The following is a 23,921-nucleotide window of genomic DNA, read 5'->3' as shown; positions in this document are numbered from 1 at the left end:
CACTTACGGTTTAAATCACTTTCCTCTTAAAATTATTCATGAGCCTATATTTTAAAGGGCGCATTTAACTAACTGCTGTTGAGGTCATGGACCTAATGAGAGGCCTGAACGAGGCATGAGGAAGAACAGCCCCCAGTGGAGAGCAGCGGTGGAAGCAGTTCACCTGAAAGGGCTTCTCTCCCTGATGCTGGAGAGGGTGGCATTTTGTTGGGAATGAAATCTCTCCTAGAGCACTGATCTCTAAGCCTCAGGGAAGACGGCGGTGCCTTTCTACGTATGATCATTCAGTGTGTGTAGGAGGATTTGAGTCTTGTAACAACAAGCTGTGCCCTTTCCAAAAGCTGAAGGTGCCGTGGCCCCTGAGCACAGGGACGGCAGGGACCGCAGTCTCGATGCCGGGACACCGTCCTAACCAGACACATCACTGAGGGCGTAGCAGCCTGACCTCCGGATGCTTCAAAAGCATGAACAAGAAGACGATTTACAGAAACTTGAACTCTATTTAGAAGAACAGAATTAGCATAGCGAGGCCAACACACAAATGGTTAGAGCCTAAGAACTGCCCCTGGAGAAGGGGCCTTTTCCTTCTTGTTCTTTCTCACACCGTCACTTTGACAAGGGGGGACTCTCAGTCTTGGTGCCTTGGTTTGTTACTATGGAAAAATTCCTCAGGGAGTGGCTTTACTGTGATTCCGTCATTCCTTCTCAGTAGTTTGTTCCAACCTCACCCACCATGGCTATAGAATATGTACAGACTATATTCACGTGGGGTCCAAAATAGAAAGAAACAACTAGAAAATTAATAACGTATTATTACTTGCATGTTTTATTTTCAAACCTAGATATGTTTTAATTTAAATAATGCCTTCTAGCCCTAACCGGTTTGGCTCAGTGGATAGAGCGTCGGCCTGCTGACCAAAAGGTCCCAGGTTCGATTCTGGTCAAGGGCATGTACCTTGGTTGCAGGCACATCCCCAGTAGGAGGTGTGCAGAGGCAGCTGATCGATGTTTCTCTCTCATGGATGTTTCTAACTCTCTATCCCTCTCCCTTCCTCTCTGTAAAAAACAAATAAAATATATTTTTAAAATAAAATAAATAAATAATGCCTTCTACACAGCACTCAAAGCTGGGTTTCCAAATTAGAATCTAAAATATAAGGAACCTCAAACGTTTCAGCAATTTATAGTTATAAAGAATCCTACTCAAAGAGAATCCTAACCCTGCAGACAGATCTTATCTATTGCTGTGCAATAATTACCCCCAAACTTACTGGCTTAAAAAAAAAAAACAAGAAACATTTACAGTGGTTCTCAACCTTCCTAATGCCTCGACCCTTTAATACAGTTCCTTATGTTGTGGTGACCCCCAACCATAAAATTATTTTTGTTGATACTTCATAACTGTAATTTTGCTACTGTTATGAATCATAATGTAAATATCTGATATGCAGGATGTATTTAGGCGACGCCTGTGAAAGTGTCGTTCGACCCCCAAAGGGATCTCGACCCACAGGTTGAGAACCACTGCTTTAGTATCTCTGGCAGTGTTTGTGGGACTAGGACTTGGGAGCAGCTTGACCGTGTAGGCCCAGCTCCAGGTCTCTTATGAGTTGTAGTCAAAGTGTTGGTGACGGCTGCAGGGATCTGACGGTGTGCGTCACGGACAGAGGACCTATGTGTCCATTGGCCGACTCGCATGACTGCAAGTTCCTGCAGGTTGCTGGTGTGCGGCCTCAGTTCCTCTCCATGAGTACCTCTCCACAGGTTGCCTGAAAGTCTCCCTGATATGGCGCTGGCTTCCCAAAGAACAAACGTTTTGAGAGTCAGGAGCCAGGTGGACGCTACATGCTTGCTAGGACCCTGCCTCAGAAGTCACATCGCATCACTTCCACTCATTCAAGGGGAGGGGATTAAGCTCCACATGTTGAAGGGAGGAGTATCAAAGGATTTGCTGACATGCTTTGCAACCATCGTGGTTTACAGGTAAATGCAAATTATTTTAAATGTTTACAGCTGATTTGAAGTACGATTTATACAAAGTAAAATTCACAGACCTTCAGTGTACAGCTCAGTGACTTTTTACGTGAATATATTCCTGTGCGACCACCACCTAGATTAGATAAAAATATATAACATATCCAGCTGCTCAGGATGTTTCTTCATGTGAATTGGAGAATGTGTGTGAACCACACGCTGTCTCGGTAACTCACTGACATCCAGGGGCCTAAGCAACCCTTCCCGAGACCCCATAGCTGAGTTTACCGCCAAGGGAGAGAAGGTCCATCTTCCTCCTGTTAGAAATTGGTGAACTCTAGTGCCAGGCGCACAGCTACACATAGTGGCATCACCCTGGTGGCGCTCCAGCCAGAGGCCGGCCAGGGCCAGGGGCTGCCCGAAATGCCCACGCAGGGGTGGACACTGGGAAGACACTTTCTTGAGGCCTCCCAAGACCACCTTGGGAAGGGAGTCCCGGTGCAAAGTCCTGGCTCAAGCCACTGAGATCTTGGTGTTGACAGGCATGTAACTCTATTTGTGGCCGCCGAGGGTGCAGGATATTTGGGAAATGCCAGAATTGGAAAGAATTTGCACTGAACAATTTGAATGGCACCTGGTCCATACTGGTGGCACTCGATGGGAGCTTTCCCACTTTCTCAGGGATTCTGAAGGCTGGGCTGGGTGCACTGTGAGGCCTGCTGGGGTCCTGATGGCTGCACCAAGAGCCAGTGTCAGGCTGATTGGTGGAAAGGATGACCTAGGGCAGTGGTCGGCAAACTCATTAGTCAACAGAGTCAAATATCAACAGTACTTCTTCAAAATAGACTCGCCCAGGCCAAAAACTGACTTCTGCGCATGGGCCACGAAGTTTCAATCGCACTGTACACGTGCGCACGCACGTGGTATTTTGTGGAAGAGCCACACTCAAGGGTCAAAAGAGCAGTGTGTGGCTCTCGAGCCGCAGTTTGCCGACCATGGACCTAGGGCATTGCCTCAAGGTTTATTGCCGGCCACGAAGTCCTGGGTTAGCTAAGCAAAAAAGGTGACACCAAGGTCCAACTGCGGGAAGGGTGTGGACACCTCTGGGCAGGCTAGAGGGAGCAGTTTCACATGAGGTTGGGGGCCATGAGAGGGGAAGTCGGGTAAATCCCTTCAGATTGGGAGAGTAGGGCCATGGGGGCAGGTGAGGAAGTCTGAGCACTGCCTGCCTGAACCTGAGCTCTCAGTCTGGCTTTTGGCCTCCTCTCTCTGCTCCCGACCTACTCTCCCAGGCCCCTCCCCACATCTCAGAGCCCACGGTACCACAGGCTGGAGCCCCCTTCCTCCTGGTTGGGGTCATGGACCCTAGTCTAGCTCAATTGTCCTGGGAACGTCCCTCCACCTCCACTGGGAGTCGGTCCTCCTCCTCCAAACCCCGGGACTGGTGTTTCTATCCATGACCCTTGCTCCCCTGCACTGCACACACCTGGCAAAATGTCTTACTTCCCATTATGGGCTGAACTGTGTTCCCTAAAATCCATCTGTTGGAGTGCTGGCCCCAGAACCTCAGAATGGAGGTAAGGTCTTCACTGGGGTGATTACATTAAAATGAGGTCACTAGGGTGGGCTCTAATCCAATCTGACTGGACTTTAGGACACAGACACACAAGAGGAAGGATTCTATAAGGACACAGAGAGAAGATGGCCATCCACAAGTCAAGGAGAGAGCCTCAGGAGAAACCAATTCTGCTCACACCTTGACCTTGAACTTCCAGCCTCCAGAACTGAGAGATGATAAATTCCTGTTGTTTAAGCTGCCCACATGCCCTTTATCTATTACTAGAGGCTCAGTGCATGAATTCATGCACAGGTGGGGTCCCTGGGGTAGCCTGCGGAGATAGGGCTCCAGTTCGCACCCCCAGCCTTGCAGCCCTGCAGCCCCACCTGGCACCCCTCCTTGGCCTGGTGCTGCCACCTCACCTGCTCCACTATCCCACCTGTGGGGTGATTGATAAGAGCCAGGGCCCCCCACCAGGCTCCCTCAGCACCTGGAAGCCAGGCGGCAGCCCCCCGCCCTGCCACTGCCACTGGTCACTGTCTGCAGACCCCCACTTGCACCCGCTTTGGCCTGGTGCCACCTGCTCACCTGCTCCGCCATCCCGCGGCAATCCCATTCTTGTCAGGGCCCATTAGGGCTGATAGCACCTCCACTGCCGCCCGCTGCCAGCACTGCGGTGCCCATGCCCGCCATGTTCCTAGCCGCCTCCTGGTGATCAGCGCACATCATAGCGAGCAGTCGTACTCCCAGTCTCCTGGTGGAATGACTGACCAAGGGGACAATTTGCATATTAGGCTTCTATTATATAGGATTTGTGGTATTTGTACCAGTAGCCCACACTGACTGATATGCTGCCTTTGAAGGCCTGAGTGCTCCCCCAGCAGGAGCAGAATCTGAGAGCAGACACCCTGCTCTCTCCCCAGCTCAGGACTGGCTCCCTCGGCATTGCACCCCTGCCTTCCTCCTGGGACAGTATCCTTGCCCTGTCCTCTCCTTGCCCATGAAGTCAGATGACTGACCACAAGGGAAGAGTGAGTACTAAGATGCAGGAGAGAAAACTGGGTCTTGATATGGGAGGAAAATGACTCTTTTATTTGTTTTTATTTTTTCAGGCTTGGTTTGGGGAGTGGCAGTTGAGGGACAGGAAAGCCAAGGAGAAGGAAGCACACACTGAGAACTGGAGGGTGTGGGGGAGGGAAGACAGGGAGCCTGGGGCCTGAGGCAGACAGCAGGGGCAGAGGGGCTGGGCGGGTCACTGCAGGGCCTGCCACCGGGCCCTGAGCACAGACAGCAATAGGAGCCAGGTCTGGGGAGGCAAGAGGGCTGTGCCAGGCCTCGGAGAGCCTGCAGCCTGCAGAGGCCTGTATGGAAGTTGGGTCTGAGGAAGAGCAGCTGTGGGATCAGGAGGAGGTGTGAGCCTCTGGATCTCCCGGATCCAGTCAGCAAAGTAGGTGATATTGGTGAACACACTGGGGTAGATGGGATGCCGGCAGTCCAAACCCCAGCTGGCCAGCCCTACCAGAACCCAGGCATCGAGGAGGTCACAGACGAGGGGGCTCCCGGAATCGCCCTAAGAAAGAGAGGAGAGTTAGTGGGACAACAGAGACTAAGACACCAACCTCTGTGAAAGTCCAGACACCAGTGTCCCACTGCAGACCCCACCAAAGTCACCCTGGTGGGCACTGGAATCAGCTCAATGAGCTTCTGATTGACCCTCAAGAAGATCCTGGATCTAAATCTATCAACACAAGGACACCACTCTGCCCCTGGACCTAGGGACGGCCTAGAGGCCCAGGAGAGGGACCGCCCAAGGCCAATAGGAGACAGCTGCATGCACAGGGCCCAGGAAGGCTGGCCTGTGAGCTGAGCCCGGAAGCTGAAGCCTCCACAGACCCTAGCTCCTGCTGCACCCTGGGCTGCAGTAGCATATCCCCTTCCCTTGGGTCCTCTTCCCTTTTTTTTTTTAATTGTTGATACTATTATGGATGTCACCCATGGTCACCCCCTCCACCAAGCCCCTGCTCCCCCAGCCATATATGTTCTTTCGCTAATCTTTTCAGCTTCTTTTATCCAGTGCCCCAGCCCCTTCCCTCTGACATTTGTCAGTCTGTTCCATGTATCCAAGCCTCTGTTTCAATTTAATTCATCAGTTTATTTTGTTCATTAGATTCCACAGATTAGTGAGATCATATGGTATTTGTCTTTCTCTGATTGGCTTATTTCACTTAGCATAATACTCTCCAGGTCCATCCAGGCTGTGCAAATGTAAGAGTTCCTTCTTTTTACTGCCATGTAGTATTCCATGGTGTAAATGGACCAAGGCTTTGTTATCCTCTCATCTAGGGATGGGCAGTTGGGTTGCTTTTAGATCTTGGCTATTGTAAATAACGCTGCAATGAACATAGGGGTGTGTATACTCTTTCTGATTGGTGTTTCTGGAGTCTTAGTACATATTCCCAGAAGTGGAATTGCTGGGTCAAAAAGCAGTTCCATTTTTAACTTTTTGAGGAAACATCATACTGTTTTCCACAGTGAGTTCCCTTTTTACCACCTCCTCCCCAGCACTTGTTTGTTGATTTATTGATAGTAGCCATTCTGGCAGGTGTGAGGTGATACCTCATTGTAATCTTAATTTACTTCTCTCTGATGATTAGTGATCTTGAGCATTTTCTCGTGTCTATTGGCCATCTGTGTGTCCTCTTTGGAGAAGTGACTATTCAGGTCCTTTGCTCATTTTTTTCCATTGGATTGTTTGTCTTCCTGTGTTGAGTTAAGATCTTTTTATATTTTGGAAATTAACCCTTTATCAAATGTATTATTGGTAAATATGTTTTCCTGTACAGTGAGTTCCCTTTTCATTTTGTTTATGGTTTCTTTTGCTGTGCAGAAGCTTTTTAGTTTGGTGTACTCCCATTTGTTTATCTTTTCCTTTGTTTCCCTTGCCCCCAGGAGATATATGAGCAAAAATATTCCCAGGAGAGATGTCTAAGATTTACCCTTTATGTTTTTTTTTCTAGGATTTTTATGGTATCTAGACTTACATTTAAGTCTTTTATCCATTTTGAGTTTATTCTCTTGAATGGTGTAAGTTGATGGTCTAGTTTCATTTTTTTTTTTTTGCATGTACCTGTTCAAGTTTCCAAAACCATTTATTAAGAGACTGTCTTCACCCCATTGTGTGCTCTTGCCTCCTTTGTCAAATATTAATTGAGCAAAATGGCTTCGGTTGATTTCTGAATTCTCTGTACCATTCCATTGGTCTATATGCCTCTTCTTATGCCAGTATCGGGTTGTTTTGATTACAGTGGCTTTGTAGTATAGTTTGATATTTTGTATTCTGATCCCTCCAACTTTATTCTTCTTTCTCAAGATTGCTGATGCTACCTGGGGACTTTTTTGGTCCCATATAAATTTTTGGAATATTTGACCGAGATCTGTGTAATATGCCGTTGGTATTTTAATAGGAATTGTGCTCAATCTATAAGTTGCTTTGGGTAGTATGGACATTTTAATGATGTTAATTCTACCAATCCATGAGCACGGTATATTCTTCCACTTGTTTGCATTTTCCTCTACTTCTTTTTGCGATGTTCTGCAGTTTTCTGAGTACCAGTCTTTTACCTCCTTGGTTAAGTCTATTCCAAGGTAACTTATTTTTTTGTTGCAATGGGATTGTTTGCACTTTGGGATTGTTTTTTAGTTTCTCTTTGTGAGAGTTCATTATTGGTGTACAAAAATGCCATCGATTTCTGGATGTTGATTTTGTATCCTGCTACTTTGCCAAATTCATTTATTAATTTTAGTAGTTTTGGTGGAGTCTTTAGGGTTTTCTATGTACAGTATTATGCCATCTGCAAATAATGAGAGCTTTACTTGCTCCTTTCCAGTTTGGATGCCCTTTATTTCTTCTTCCTGTCTGATCACTCTGACTGAGACTTCCAGGACTATGTTGAATATGAGTAAGAAAGCAGACGTCCCTCTCTTGTAACTGATCTTAAAAGAAAAGCTTTCAGTTTTTGCACATTGAATATGTTGCTGGCTGTAGGTTTTTCATCTATGGTCTTTCTTATGGTAAGACATGATCCTTCTATTCCCACTTTGCTAAAAGTTTTATCATAAATGGGTGCTGGATTTTGTCTAATGCTTTTTCTGCATCTATTGATATGATAATGTGATTTTTATCTTTCATCTTGTTTGTGTGATGTATTACATTTATTAATTTGTAAATATGGCAACAACCTTGCATTCCTGGCCAAATCCCACTTGCTCATGGTGAATGATCTTCTTAATGTATTCCTGGATTTGATTTGTTAATATTTTGTTAAGGATTTTAGCATCTATGTTCATCAGAAATATTGGCTATAATTTTATTTTTTGTGGTGTCTTTATCTGGTTTTGGAATTAGGATAATACTGGCCTCAAAAAAAAAAAAGCATGCAAGTGCTCCTTCCTCTTGGATTTTTTTGGAATAGTTTGAGAAGGATAGGTGTTAGTTCTTCTTGAAATGTTTGGTAAAACTCTCCTCTGAAGCCATCTGATCCAGGACTTTTGTTTGATGGGAGATGTCTGATTACTGTTTCAATTTCATTAGTTGTTATCTGTTTATTCAGGTTTTCTGATTCTTCCTGATTGAGTTTTGAAAGATTGTATGTTTCTAGGAATTTGTCCACTTCGCCTAGGTTGTCAAAGTTTTTAGCATATAGTTGTTCTTAGTGTTTTCATACCATTCTTTGTATTTCTGTGATTTCAGTGGTTAACTTCTTCTCTTTTATTTCTGAATTTATTTATTTGAGTCCTCTCTCTTTGTTTCTTAATGAGTCTGGCTAAAGGTTTATCAATATTGTTTATCTTTTCAAAGAACCAATTGTTGGTTTCATTGATCATTTGTATTGTTTCTTTTAGTTTCTATGTCACTTATTTCCGCTCCAATCTTTATTATCTCTTTCCTGTGCTTACTCTGGGATTATCTTGTTCATTTTCTGGTTCTTTTCTACTTCTTGAAGTAGGCCTGTAATGCTATAAACTTCCCTCTATGACTGCTTTCACTATGTTCCATAGGTTTGGGGTTGTTGTGTGTTCATTTTTATTTGTCCACTGGTAATTTTTTATTTCTTTCTTGATCTCATTGGTAACCCATTCATTGTTTAATAACATGTTATTTAACCTCCAGGTGTTTGACTTTTTTGAATTTTTATTGGAGTTGATTTCTAGTTTCATGCCATTGTGATCTGAGAAGATACTTGCTATGATTTCAATCTTCTTGAATTTGTTAAGACTTATTTTATGCCCTAACATGTGGTCTATCTTTGAGAATGTTCCACATGCCCTTCAGAAGAATGTATGTCCTGCTGCTTTGGGGTGAAATGTTCTATAAATATCAATTAAGCCTATCTGTTCTAGTGTGTTGTTTAAGGTCTCCATTTCCTTGTTCATTTTTTGTCTGGAAGACCTAGCCAATGATGTCAGTGGGGTGTTGAAGTCCCCAACTATTACTGCATTGCTGTTGACATCACTCTTAAAGGCTACCAATATTGTTTGTTTGTTTGTTTTTAATCCTCACCGAGGATATTTTTTCATTGATTTTTAGAGAGAGTAGAAGAGAGAGGGAAAGACAGAGAGAAACATCGATGTGAGAGAACCACATCGATTGGTTGCCCCCTGCATGCACCCGACCAGGGCCTGGCCTTCCTGGACGTTCTTTGCTGCAAGCCAATGTCAGACACTTTCCACATCTGGCATATCTTTGCAAATCTACAAGTGATCCAGTGTGTGGCTGCCTTAGCTAGTGTTAGCTGCACACGGGAAGGACCAAGCTATGATTTAAGGCTAGCCTTTAGCAGCATGGAGCACAGGAGTGGGTTAGCTAATGTCCCAAGGCATGGAGATCTGCCTCTGCCTGCCTCTGCCTCCTGGCCTGCTGCCACTCTTAGTCACTGGAAAGGCTCAGTTTCTTGGAATCAGGAGGATGAGATCCCTGGATCTCCTGTGAGGAGGAGATGCCATTTATACTTAGGGAAGATGGTGTCTGTGTTTCCCTGCCCCAGAGCCACAAGTCTGAGTCTATCCCAGATCTTTTCCTTGACCTCAGCAGGGCAGAACCCCTAGTAGCAGGAGGGTGGGGCCTCCCAAGTTCAGAGGTTGGTTCTGCCAGAAGCCAAGAGGGTGTTTCTATTGGTTCTCCCACAAGGGGAAGTGCCAGTCAGGTTCCTGGGAAAGGGGGAAAAAGACCCTCCTCAAAAGCCAGTCACTGACCCTCCCCTAAGTCTGCCCAGCCTTATATGGACTGGCCTATGCTGCTGTCTCCTCAGCAGGGCTTAAGATGCAAGGTGGAGTGAGCAGGATTCCAGAGGGTGTGGTAGTTGGTTTGCTCCAGGCTGATGCCACTGGGAGGGGCTTGCTCCTCTCAAGAAAAACGTCTGCTGTAGTATCAGAGGATGACCCCGCACAGGGATCCTGGCAGCTGCTCCTCCATGTCTCTCAAAGCCACCCACTCCAGACTCTCTTCAGGTGACTCAAGTCCGCACTGCTCTCCCTCCACCAGAGCCCAGAGTGAGTGACTGCAATATAAAATCTTGCATGTTAGCTCTTTAAAAAGTGGCTTTTTCTCCTTGGCCGGCAAAAACCCTGCTGCCTTTCAGAGATGGGTGCTACCTGGGGTCCTGTTCCTGGCTCTGGCGCTCTGAGCTGCAGAGCCCCGTCTGGGGTCTAGGCTTCACGCCTCTCAGGGGGAACCTCCCACTGCTGAGATATCCCTCCCTAAACTTGGTCTGCCCCCAGGGGAGTGGGCCAGCACTTCTCATGTCTCCCCCTTCCTACAAGTCTCAAGATGGCCTCCTCTGCCCATCTGTGATTAAAAGTCTCCTCTTCAGATAATCTTCAGTTGGTAATTCAGGGGGATTTTTCTCAATTATATTTTATTTTCAGTTTGGTTCAGGGAGGAGGTGTGCGAAAGATCCACCTACTATGCCACCATCTTCCTTTTTCATTCATTTTGGCATTTGGTTTGCTACCAGCTTCTTTAGAAAATGTGTATGTTGAAGCCTGGTGGAGGCAACCTGCATTGATGGGGGAGTAGGAAGGGGTCTCCAGAAAGCTTATGGGGCTTACTGGGGTCCTGAAAGGCTATTAGGGAAGGACCACCTGGTTGGAAGTCCCCTCACTTCATTGGCCAAAGGGAAACGCTCATCCTCTGGAGGTGAGGGAGCAGGGACCACAACTGAGCTTGGCCACTCTTCCACCAGCCCATCCAACCTGCACGGGGAGTATCCGTGGCAGACTCTGCACTTGAGAGCACAGGGGTGATAAAGTCAGGCCCCTCCCTCATTGTGGTTTGTAAACAAGCCAATTAGCCCACTATGGTCAGATGTGACAACCAGCCATGGAAGGGATGGGGGCAGGGATCGGGAGGGTATCTCATCTGGTGATGACGTCAGGCTTTTCTGAGCTGATACTCTAAACAGGAAACAACCTTCATTTCTGGAGCAGAGGGAACAGTCAGTGCAAATGAGGAAAGAGGACTTGCCAGGTGGATGGGAGAAGGAGCAGCGAGGCTGGCTGTGTGGGGAGCAGGGTGTGCAGAGAGGATGTGGGTCACAGGGCCTGATACCAAAGGGGTTAGGTTTTCCCCCAGGGGAGAGCTGTACTCGGGGGGCGGGGGGAGAGGGTGACCTAACCTGTCTAGGTGTATCCTTCTGCTGTGCTGGAGAATGGACAGTGCTGAGCATGAGTTAGAGAGGGAAGACCAGTCAGAAGGTGACCCCAGGGGTGAGAGGTAATTGATGGGGAGTGGCCAGGGTGCCGAGGAACAGTCAGATTTGGGATAATATTTTGAAGGAGGAGCCAAGAGGATCTGTTGAATCTAAGCCTTTCTCACCAACCAGTCAGAAGGTGCAGAGAGAGTAGGGAGCAGGCTGAGCATGGGGCCCTGGGATCGCCAGCATTTCATGGTGGTGGGGGGAGGTGACCAGGAGCAGAGCAGAACAGCTATTGAGTTTGGGGCCCAGGTAAGGTGAGTGAGACCTCTTGATGTGCCGAGTGAGAAGACTCAGGACAAACTTGCTGTGGCAGGAACAAGGCTGGTGGGGACGTTGGCCACATGGCTTGGGTGGTATGCTGGGGACACAATTGGGTAGAGTGGATCAGAGGCTCACTGCTGTCCCAGGAGTCTTTTTTGGGGGGAAAGGCAGAGAAATTGGGCAATAACAGGAGGAGATTTCTGCTGTGAATTCACACAATGGTCATGAAAGGGAGAGACAGGGGACATAGCAGGAGGGGTCAGCTGGACCTGAGACTCGGCAGAGATGAAGGATGACGGGTGCAGGATGCAGGACTGGGAAGATGAGCAGGTGCTAGTCTGACTGCTCCAATGCTCTTGGTGAGATGAGAAGCAAGCTCCCCAGCTGGCAGATAGCGGGGGGGATGGTGGCTAGAAGAAGAGAGAAGGGTTCTTGCTGTGGTTTGCAAAGAATGACCCCATCCCTGGAACCTGTGATTATGTTACCTTATGCAGCAAAAGACACTTTGCCCGTGTGGTTGAACTGGGGGTTTTGAAAGAGGAAGGTTACCCTGGACCATCTTGGCAGGACCAATATAAACCTTAGGTCCCCATGAAGAAAGAGGGAGGCAGGAGATCAGAGTCAGAGAAGGTGATGTGACAACAGGAGCAGAGGCTGGAGTGATGCTTTTTGAGGAGGAGGAAGAAGCCAAGAGCCAAGGAATGTGGGCTGCCTCTAGAAGCCAGGAAGAGTAAGGAAACATTCTCCCCTAGGGCCTCCAGAAGGAACCAGATTCACCCACACCTTGATTTTAGACTTTGGACCTGCAGACCTGTAAGATGATAAATTTCTGTTTTAATCACCGTTTGAGGGGATTTGTCACAGCAGCTCCAGGAAACTCACACTTGGGGTCTTCTTGGACAGTGAGACTGCACCATCATTGCCTCAGCTCTTCCCTCCAGTGTCCCCACCCACAGCTGCCTGAGGACAGGGGAGAACCTGGTCCCTGTCTAGGGAAGTGGTCCCTGTCCACTCTAAGCCTCAGCGACACACATGGATGGGCTATGTGGTTGCCAAATGGCAATGGATTCTGGGTCAATCTAGGAGAGTTTGCAAAGGCTCCAATAGCCTACTGGCCCCAGGGGAGCCTTCAGAAGGCAGAGGAAACATCAGCACTCACATATGCCATGCACCAGCTTAGAGACAGAGCAAACTGTGTGTGTGTGTGTGTGTGTGTGTGTGTGTGTGTGTGTGTGTGTGTCCAGTAGGGCCAGGCAGTGAATTCCACCTTGGTTGAGAGGACAGGTGTAAGACAGGCCCAGAAGAACAAGTATAACTCAGATAGAGAGGCAGACCAGGAAGGAAAATGAAAGCCAGCAATTGTTAACCATCTACTAAATTCCAGGTACCAAACCTTAACAAGAGGAGGCTCTTAGCAACCCCATTTCGTGGGTGAGGAGACATAGCTACAGTCACAGTGCCAATAAGCAACAGATTGAAGACTGGAACCAGGTATGTCCTGCCCCACAGTCCTAGCTCCAAATGACCTTGTGGTCCCAACTCTCCTTAGAGCTGTTTCTGAGTGCCCCATGTAGGGGGAGGGGCACTTCAGAGGAAAGAAGGAAGCCCAGAGTGGAGGATAGGGTCCAGAGCAGGTGAAGATGAATCTAGAAGATGAATCCAGTTGCAATGTCAAGGACAGGCTGTGGTGACCTAAAGGCTGAGGGAGGAGGGATGGACTCCCAGGTGTCCAGCACATTTGTGTCCTCAGCCTGGGAAGAAACTAGAGGAGAGCGGGGTCAAGGGGCAGACAAAGTGCACTGGCCCTGAGCTCCATGGGCATGGCCTTTGCAGGAGAAGGCAGGCATAGGACAAGACTGGAAGGGAGATTTAGGGGGCCTGCCATATGGGGAGTCAGGGGCTGAGCCCTTTGCTCCGCCTCTGGGTGCAGCTAATTGTGAGGAGGATGGGCCAGGGCAGAGAGCCAGCAGGTCCATACCATTAGCTATGGACTGGAAACCAAAACCCCTGGGTCTACCTTCTCCAGAGGGCAGGTGGCCGAGCTTCCACCCTCCGACTCAGCAGCTCACTGGGCAGGACTGAAAACAGCTGTCCACAAAGGCTCCCCATGGGTCAGGTGCATCTCATCCCTCCTGTCTGCCTTTCCTGGGGCTGTCATAATACCTCACCACAAACTGGCGGCTTACAAGAACAACAGAAAATTATTTTCCTACAGCTCTGGAGGCCAGAAGTCTGTAGTCAAGTGTCTCTGTGTCTTTCCCTCTTCTTATATGAACATCAGTCACTGGATTCAGGGCCTGCTCTAAATTCACAATGGTCTCATCTCAAGATTCTTCGTTAATCACAATGGCAGAGACCTTATTTACAAGTGAGGTCACATCCTGAGGTTCCAAATGACATGAATTTGGGAAACACTATTCAACCCTCTACACCAGGGGTCCTCAAACTTTTTAAACAGAGGGCCAGTTCACTGTCCCTCAGACCGTTGGAGGGCCGGACTATAGTTAAAAAAAAAAACTATGAACAAATTCCTATGCAAACAGAGGCGGCAAAAACACCCGCCGGGCCAGATAAATGTTTTTGGTGGGCCGCATGTGGCCCGCGGGCGGTAGTTTGAGGACCCCTGCTCTACACCATCCTTTCAACAATTCGGTGAAGGAAGCCTCAAGATCCACGCTATGAAGGAAGACACTGAGGTTACAGGAAAGAGACATGTAGTAGAGCAAATATAATGTTAAGACACAAATGATGAACAAATGGGAGTAAATTCCACTTATGTAAAATTTGGAATCTAATCTAAGGCATTAAAAGTGAAGATGGTGGTTCCCTGGGATGCTGGTGAAAGGAAGGGAGCATGAGTGGGGCATCCGGGGAGTAGGTCACATGTGTCAGTATGTGAACATTCATTAAACTATATACTTAATAATTATATATTCTTTTGAATGTACATTATATTTCAATAAAAATTTTAAAATATGCCTTAAAAATAGATGCTATTTGCCCTAGCTGGTTTGGCTCAGTGGATAGAGTGTTGGCCTGCGGACTGAAGGGTCCCAGGTTCGATTCCAGTCAAGGGCACATGCCCGGTTTGCAGTAAAGGGCGTGCAGGAGGCAGCCAATCAATAATTCTCTCTCATTATTAATATTTTTATCTCTCTCTCCCTTTCCTTTCCTCTCTGAAATCAATAAATTTTTTTTTTTAAAATAGATGCTGTTTGAAGGCCTTCCAGCAGACACTGTCATGGGGGATGGGCATAAGAAGGGACTAGCCTGGGGGACACTGCTGAGGGATGGAGCCCAGGAAAGACATGCAGAGGGAGGAAACGGGAAGTACCAGGGGTCTCACAAAGGGAATAGAGACAATATAGGCTTCCCTGGGGAAACTGGGGCCTGAGCTCAGGCAAAGGAAGAACAGAAATGGCCTCACTCACTTGGCAGATGGCTTTTCCTGTCAAGATGTCCCCGGCACACAGCATCTCCTCGTGCACAGAGTTGGTCTTGCCTGTGCCAAGTCTTTGTCCATATAACATATTACATAACTTGTTCTCAATGAGACCCACCTTGCCCTCCTGGAGATGGAAGGGCGGGAGTAGTTGCTCTGTGAGAAGAAGGAGATCAGTGAAGTGCACTGTAGCCTACCTGGAGAGACCAGGCTACACTGAACCCCCACTGTCTTAGTGCTAACCACTGCCCCCTACACACGAGGTTTTCTCAGCACAGCTGAGCATGCAACATGGCTTCAGTCTTCTACCTATCCTCTATCACTCCTGTCCTGTTTCTCAAACATTTTTAAACTCATCCTATTCCCTCCACCTCTCTCATAACAATAGACGTCATACCTCTTCTATTCCACAAAGATAAAAGGCAAATCCTACCAACACATGCCATTCACTGGGGTGTAGCAACCATTCACCAACCCACCTACCCTTTCATGACAATCTCATACATTCTCCATTTTTCTATCATTAATCTTTCCCCTACTTCCATCTACGAATTCCTCCATTCACCTACCCATCTATCCTCATATCCGCATCCATCCACTCACCCGTCAATCTACTTGCTTATCACTCACCATTTCATCCATCCCTCTATCATTCTCCTACCCATCCTTATCTCCATCTATCAATTTATCTGCTCACTCCATCCATTCACCACCCATCCACCCTCCCATCCATCTTCCCTTCTCCCTATGCATCATCCCACCTACACACACCCTATCCATCGTCTCATCCAGTCACTCACCTATTCATCTCTCTTTCTGCTGGGTATCTTTTAGACAGTAATGATACAGGGAAACATATTTGTTGGGGGATACAGGGTTAGTGATGTAAATTTAATTATTTTACATCTAATAAGTAGTGTGAAGGAAATAAAACAGGAAGATGTGATAGTAGGGATTATCTATTTTAGCTCACATGATCAAGTACAACTCCTCAGAGGAGGAACTGAGTTGTAAATGTAAAGTAGAAATGAGTCATGCAAAGATTATTAGGGAGAGCCAGTGAAGCAGAGAAGATAGCCGAGGTCAAGGCCCCGAGATGAGGAAGACCTTGGCATGTTCAAGGCAGGAAGGAGGCCTTGTGGCTGTGATGGTGTGTGTGAGGGATGCAGTAGGATATGAGGCAGAGAGTGATGGGAGCCAACGTCATGCAGTGGCTGATAGCTAAGGTATAGAGTTTGTATTGTTTTCTAAGCACAAATAACAAAGCACTTAGGGTGCTGAGGGGGTTAGTGACACGGCTCATGTTTTAAAGCAAGTAGTCAGCTGTGTAGAGACTAAAGCAGAGAACACAGGGTCAGACCTGGAAGACCAGTCTGGAGGTCCAGGCAAGAGTAGATCTTGCCTGGAGTCTTTATTCATATAACATATTACTGAACCAGGGTGGCAGCAGTGAGGTAGCTACCAGGTGCCAAGCCCTGTGGCACAGATTGTGATCTCACAACAAGTAAGATGTGGTTCTTTCTATCAAGAAAGAACCAGACTGTGTGTGTGTGAATTGCACATGCATGTGTGTAGTGTGTGTGTGTAGTGTGTGTGTTTGTGTGTGTGTGTGTGTGAGAGAGAGAGAGAGAGAAAGAGAGAGAGAGAGAGAGAGAGAGAGAGAGAGAGAGAGAGAGAGAGAGAAAGAGAGGGAGAGAGAGAGAGAGAGAGAGAGAGAGAGAGAGAGGCAAAGGCCAGAGATGCTGGCATCTCCCTCTCAATGAAGACATGGTTTGTACAAAATGCCTGTAGCACCTCTGTTGAGACCATACAAAATTAAGACCTTACTAATAATTACAAATATATATTACATTTCCCTTTACACCATGAGCATTTCTCCAAGTTACTAACAATCTTTTCTTTAAAAAACACTCTTGCCCATAAGTTTTTGCCTATATTTCTCCTTTCAATCTAAAAAAATCACACTTTTTTTCTGTGTTATTCAGTTCACCTAATAAGGCTATGAAGTAGACAATTTGCCAAAGTGAAGTTCTGAGAGGTTCTTAAGTGGTGATCATTCTAACTTGATTATGCAAGATCAGAAGCCAGAAGCCATAAATGTGTGTGTGTTTTCCATTTTTTCCCAAGCACCATCTCGGGTCATGGGAAAGCTGGAATGGGACAGGGCCCCAGCATGACCTTCGAGTAGAACCAAGTCAACTCAGATCTATGGCTGATTAAAAACCTTGAAATCAAGAACCATGAAGACTCTAAGAACCCAGATTCTTGATTCAAAATCTCAAATATCCTTGAGAATCACACACTTTTCAGATCGAGAACTGGAATGGTCCAGGCCTTTGGAAAAGAGGCATAGAGGGCCAAGGACCAGTGGCATCTTTGTGTGGGAACATTTCAATCTCCACTATTCCTCCCTTCTTCCTGCCTCTCTCCTCCCCCTTTCTTTTCCCTTTCTCCCGCTCCCCCTCCTCAGCTTCATCCCACAGCCTCTCCCACACCCCCTCACTGTCCTCGCTGAGCATTCCCCAGCCGGTTATCCAGCAAGATGAGTGGCTAGGCAGTTGTATTCCAGGGGTTGGGAGGCAGGCGGGGCTGATGTAGGAGGTGAAGTTCACAGGCAGGTGCAGTTGCAACATGGCTATGTCATTCCCGAAGGGGTGGAACTTCTCAAAGTCTGGGTGCATGATAATCCTGTTCACAGACATCTTCCGGGCGTGCTGCGTGTGCTGGTACAGCTGGGTGCTTCCCAACAGAACCTGGTAGTCCTCTGGGGCACCGGATTTACTGGAGGGGGAATGGCCCACAGTCACCGTCCTCTCTGAGTGTGTGGGCCAGCTCTCTCCCTGCATCCTTGTCTAACTGCCCGCATTCCTGTGGGCCCCTCTGTCCTACCTGACCCCTTTCACACTGTCAGGAGCCCTTCTTTCCTGAGGCTGGTTGATAGTCTACTCACAACCTCAGGGCATGTGGCTTCCCCATCACACCCTAGAATTGAAGGAACAGAGATTCCTAATGCTAGAAGTGTCTTCGGTGGGACCCTCACATCAGGCTTTGGCTCAATCCTAGCTCTAACCTGACCCTTCTCAAGTCTCCCATGACCTACCTCCTGGCCCAAACACTTTTCCTGCCCTTCCTTTATTTAAACACCTTCTCGCCCAAGGCTGCTTGTTCAATTGGTTAAAAGCACTCACAAAAGATGTGTAAATGAGCAAATGAGTGCAGGAATCAAAACCTCACCTTGTTCCCTGAACACAAGTGATAAAGCTTCCCACCTTCCTGACTGTTCACATGGTTCATCCACCTGGAAAGCACTTCCCCGTGCTCCTCATGCCCAAAACCCTTCTTCTCAGGCAAGCCCCTCCTGCTCCACACCCACTGAAGGCTGTGCTCCCTCCCTCTCCCATGGGGTCAGCCATTCCCACCCCAGGTTGGGCTTTCTTTCCTGACAGAATGGAGGCATGGTGGAGTAGGGTCTTGCCACCCCCTATGCCACAGAGGGTGTCACATGGAGTGTGGCACAGAGAAGGTGCCAATAGGACTCTGGGCTCTCAAAGCCAATTGGCACATGAGCTCCAACTCCCTGACTTAGGCTGTGAATCCTCTGCTTCCTTGGGCTCCTTCCTTCTCTGTTTAGAAACTAGGTACCAGAAGGAAGAGAGGAGTTAAGATTCCTGAGGGGCCATGTCACTCTCTAACATCAGAGAGTCCCACCTCCCACCCATTCAGCCTGGCACCCAGTACCTCCCAGGCATGCACTTTTGCTGAAGTGATGAGAATTGCCTAGCTGTTGGCTGTCCTTGCAACCCCAGGCCCCTACCCAGTCAGTAATACGAGGGCATTAAGGAGAAGCCATTCTCTGAGGCAGCAAAGAGCCAGTCCAAGTGTATGGCAGCTTGGATGGACACTGCAATCTCTTGCTGGACAGGCACAGGGGCTCAGGATGAAAGATGAGGAGGGTCTGGGCAGGCGAGTGGGGAAGACATTCCAGGTTGTGAGGACATTCATCACCCCTTTATTCCTCTTCCCCTGCATCTTCCTCCCCTACCAGCCCATCTGCTGCAGCCCCAGGAAGGAGGACTCACTTGAGAAAGCAGTGGGCAGTGGACACCAGCCAGAAGGAGTTGATGAGGACTGCTCCGCAGATGTGTGTGTTATGGTACAGCAGGCCGGCCTGCCATGGCCACTGGCCAGCCACCACGTCCTGGCCACCATAGATCTTCCCCATCACCTTGGGCTTCCCACACACTGTGGAGAAATCCCCCTGGCCTATGGTAGAGAAACCGGTGGTATTCCAAATGCCACTACCAGGGAGGCCCTTCTCCACCTCACACGTGGGAAAAGCAAGGCCAAGGGTCAAGTGGCCTGGCAAAAGTCACAGGACTGCCTGGACTCTGCCTTCACTGGCTGCTGCTGAGGACTGGGCAGCAGAGCACAGCTGAGCAAACCCTGTAGGGCTGGACAAGGGAAACATAGGTGGCCACAGCAAGCATCTACTGGATGACAGATACCTCAGAGTGGGCCTTCCGAAGCTCACATATCACAGACCCTATTTCCACAATAGGACATGCTACACACACTCTGAAGATCAAAGACATAAAGGTCTCAGAGGGTAACAATGTGCCTTGCTCAAGATCTGGCTCAGTGGATGGAGCGTCGGCTTGCAGACTGAAGGGTTCCAGGTTCAATTCCGGTCAACGGCATGTACCTGGGTTGCGGCCACATCCCCAGTGGGAGATGTGCAGGAGGCAGCTGATCGATGTTTCTCTCTCATCGATGTTTCTAACTCTCTATCTCTCTCCCTTCCTCTCTGTAAAAAATCAATAAAGTATATTTTAAAAAAAAGATCGTGGCTTCTAAGGGTCTGTGTCCCCGCCCCAACCTCACCCCAGTCTCTCAGGCTGAGAGGTTCACAGGCAGGAATCTGGTGCTGAGGGATGTGGAGAAATGCATTCCCCCTCTATGACTCAAATTCTCCATTTCTGAAAGAAGCAAATATTGAGGGACATAAAAGGGAAGATTGACAGTAACACAGCAATTCCAGGGGATTTTAACGCCTAATTGACATCAATGGATAGATAGATCATCCAAACAGAAAACCTACAAGGAACAGCAGCCTAAAATGGCAGATTAGACCAGATGACTTTAATTGATATTTTTGGAGCATTTCACCCCAAAGCAGCAAAATGTACATTATTTTCAAACACACATGGGATATTTTATAGGACAGACCACACATTAGGATAGAAAAAGAGTCTGAATAAATTTAAGAGGATTTTAATTATATCAAGCTTCTCCTCCAACCACAATGATATGAAACTAGAAATCAATTATAAGAAGAAAACTGAAAAACACACAAACACATGGATGTTAAATAACATGCTACTAAACAATTAATGGGTTAACAACAAAATCAAAAAAGAAATCAAAAGATACTTTGAGAGAGCCAGCCAGTGTTGCTCAGTGGTTGAGCATCAACCTATGAACCAAGAGGTCACAGTGCGATTCACGGTCAGGGCATATGCCTGGGTTGTGGACTTGATATCCAGTAGGGGGTGTGTAGGAGGCAGCGGTCGATGATTCTCTCTGATGTTTCTATCTCTCTCTGAAATATTTCATATATATCAAGATAATTTGAGACAAAAAAAAGTGAAAACATAATGCCCCCAAATCTATGGGACCCAGTAAAAGCAGTCCTAAGAGGGAAATTCATAGAAATACAGACCTCCCTCAAGAAACAAGAAAAATCTCAAATATACAATATAAACTTACACAATCTAAACTTCCTGAAGGAACTAGAAGAAGAACAACAAACAAAGCTCAATGTGAATAGAAGGAAGAAAATAACAGAGTAGAAATGAACAAAAATAAGAGCCCTAAAAAGCATTACAAAACATCAAAGAAATCAATAGCTGCTTCTCTGAAAAGATTTAAAAAATTGATAAAGCTTTAAACCAGACTCATCAAGAAAAAAAGAGAACCTCAATAAATAAAATCAGAAATGAAAGAGAAGTGACAGCTAACACCACATAGATGTGAGAAACCACTCATTGTCTTCACTAGCAGAGAAGTGCAAACAAGGATCCAGGAACGCTGGTGAACCTTGAACCCATGGCAACGGCCTGAGTTATGCACCGATTGTCTAGTCCTGACAATGGGGGCTCAAGCTATTTCCTGATCAAATAGTCTCAGAGTAAATCCTTCTAATATTTACTGACCTTTAAGATAGTCTGTCTGCTACTGCAATTGCCTGCCTAAGGGCTTTATGTGTAACCAAAGTTGAATAAAAGGCTGGTGAGGCCTGAGCACCAGTGGAAGTCCTTCCCCTTGAGTTGGGCTTGCCCAACTGGCCCCCCAAAATTTTGAAATTATCTCTTGTCTTGTCTCTTTCACTTGTGTGTGGCTCCTCTGCCAGATCCTGAACCCTGAACCACGCGGGATGTGGGGGAACACATACACAATAGATAAAAAGGATTATAAGAAAATAATACAAACAATTGTAGGCCAACACTTTGGACAATCTGGAAGAAATGGATAAATTCCTAGCAACCTACAATCTTCCAAGACTGAATCAAGAGAAACAGAACATCTGAGAAGACCAATCAAAACAGTTACAATAATAATAAAAACCTCACAAAAAACAAAAGTCAGGACCAGATGGCATCATAGGCAAATTTTATCAACCATTCAAAGAAGAACTAACACCTATCTTTCTCAAAGTATTACAAAACTCCCAGAGGAGAGAAGCCCCCCAAGCTCATTTTATGAGGCCAGCATTATCTTGTTCCCAAACCCAAAGATATCACCAAAAGAGAAAATTATAAGCCAATATCCTTGATAAACCTAAGTGCAAAAATTCTTTAAAAAATAGTAAGCTGGACTTAGCAAAATATGAAAAAGATCATACACCATGATCAAGTGGAATTTATTCCTGGAATGCAAGATGGGGTCAGTATCCACAAACCAATTAATGTGATGCACCACATAAACAAAATGAAGGATAAAAAATTTACATGATCATATCAATAGGTTCAGAAAAAGCATTTGGAAAAATCCATCATACACGCATGATTAAAAACGTTCAGCAAAGTTGGAATAGAGGGAACAGACCTCACTACAATAAAGGCCACATGTGACAAGCACACAGCTAACATCATAGTCAACAGTGAAAAGCAAAAAGCATTTTCCTTAAGATCAGGAACAAGACATGGCTGTGCTCTTTCACCACTTTCATTCAACACTAGAGGCCTGGTGCATGAATTCATGCACCGGTGAGGTCCCTCGGCCTGGCCTCTGCCCTCTCACAATCCAGGACCACTCAGGGGGTGTTGGACTGCTGGTTTCAGCCCAATCCCAGCAGGCCAGGCTGAGGGCCCCCACTGGTACACGAATCTGTGCACCAGGCCTTTAATATACATATAAGATCTTTGGTTAATCTCTTCCTGCCCTCCCCCTCCCCACTTCCCTCTGAGATTCATCAGTCTTTTCCATGTTTCCATGCCTGTGCATTGAGCGCCTGCCCCCTGGTCGTCAGTGTGCATCATAGCTACCGGTCGAATGGTTGAATGGTTGCTTAGGCTTTTATATATATAGATAGTATTGAATCCTAGCCACAGCAATCAGACAAGAAAAAGAAATAAAGGGCAGCCGTGACAAGTTTGGTTCAGTGGATAGAGCGTCAGCCTACAGACTCAAGGGCCCCGACTTCGATTCCTGTCAAGGGCATGTACCTTGGTTGCGGGCACATCCTCAGTGAGGGATGTGCAGGAGGTGGCTGATTGATGTTTCTCTCTCATCGATGTTTCTAACTCTCTATCCCTCTCCCTTCCTCTCTGTAAAAAATCAATAAAATATATTAAAAAGAAAAGAAATAAAGGGCATCAAAATGGGAAAGGAAGAAGTAAAATTATCATCATTTGCAGATGACATGATACTACATAGAGAGAACCCTAAAGATTCCACCAAAAACTACTAAGACTGATAAATGAATTTGGTAAAGTAGCAGCATATAAAAATTATTACATTTTATACACCAATAATGAGCTATCAAAAAGAGAAATTAAGAAAACAATCCTATTTACAACTGAATTAAAAAACCCACCTAGAAACAAATTTAGCCAAGAAGGTACAAGACCTGTACTCAGAAAATTATAAGACATTGAAGAAAGAAATTGAAGAAGATACAAACAAGTGAAAGCATATACTGTGCTCATGGATACAAAGAATTCACATCGTGTAAATGTCCATATTACCCAAAGCAATCTATAGATTCAATGCAATCCCTATCAAAATGCCACTTGCATTTTTTCACAGAACTAGAACAAATAATTCTAAAATTTATATGGAACAACAAATTTTCCTGAATAGCCACAGAAACCTTGAGAGAAAAAGTTGGAGGTATCATGCTACCTGATATCAAATTGTACTACAAAGCTTTAGTATCAAAACAGCATGGTGTTGGCATAAAAAAGAGACACATATATCAATGGAACAGAATAAAGAGCCCAGAAATAAATCCACATTTATATGTCCAATTAATTTTTGAAAAGAAGGCAATAATATACAAAGGGGTAAAGACAGTCCATTCAGTAAGTGGTGTTGAAATGACTGGACAGATGCATGCAAAAAAAATGAGAGAGAGAGAGAGAAAGAAGAGAAGAGAAAGAGAGAAATCCCACCTTCTTACACCATATACAAGCATAAACTCAACATGCTTTAAAGACTAAAATGTAAGACTCTAAACCACAAAACTTCTATAAGAAAACATAGGCAGTGAACTCCTTGACATTTATCTTAATTTTTTTTTCTATATACCTCCTTGGGCAAGGGAACCCAAATAAAAAATAAACAAATGGGATTACTTCAAACTAAAAATATATTGTACAGGCCAGTGTTTCTGAATGGTTAAAGCATCAGCCCATATACCGAAGGGTCCTGA

General features: G+C 46.3%; 1 protein-coding gene across 1 annotated transcript in view; it reads right to left on the bottom strand.

Moving 5' to 3' along the window:
- Positions 1 to 4,784: 4,784 nt before the first annotated feature.
- Positions 4,785 to 23,921, bottom strand: part of LOC102430277 (putative serine protease 47) — a 20,094-nt gene continuing 957 nt past the window's right edge. The window contains exons 2-5 of the mRNA XM_014447596.1: positions 19,069 to 19,252; positions 17,493 to 17,770; positions 14,979 to 15,145; positions 4,785 to 5,102 (exon numbers count right to left, since the gene is read on the bottom strand). Of these exons, the coding sequence (XP_014303082.1) occupies positions 4,785 to 5,102; positions 14,979 to 15,145; positions 17,493 to 17,770; positions 19,069 to 19,252 (947 nt within the window). The remainder of the gene's footprint in view (positions 5,103 to 14,978; positions 15,146 to 17,492; positions 17,771 to 19,068; positions 19,253 to 23,921) is intronic.

The sequence above is a fragment of the Myotis lucifugus genome, unplaced genomic scaffold (genome assembly GCF_000147115.1).
Source record: "Myotis lucifugus unplaced genomic scaffold, Myoluc2.0 scaffold_685, whole genome shotgun sequence".
Taxonomy (NCBI): Eukaryota; Metazoa; Chordata; class Mammalia; order Chiroptera; family Vespertilionidae; genus Myotis; species Myotis lucifugus.
This window is presented reverse-complemented; position numbering and strand designations above follow the sequence as displayed.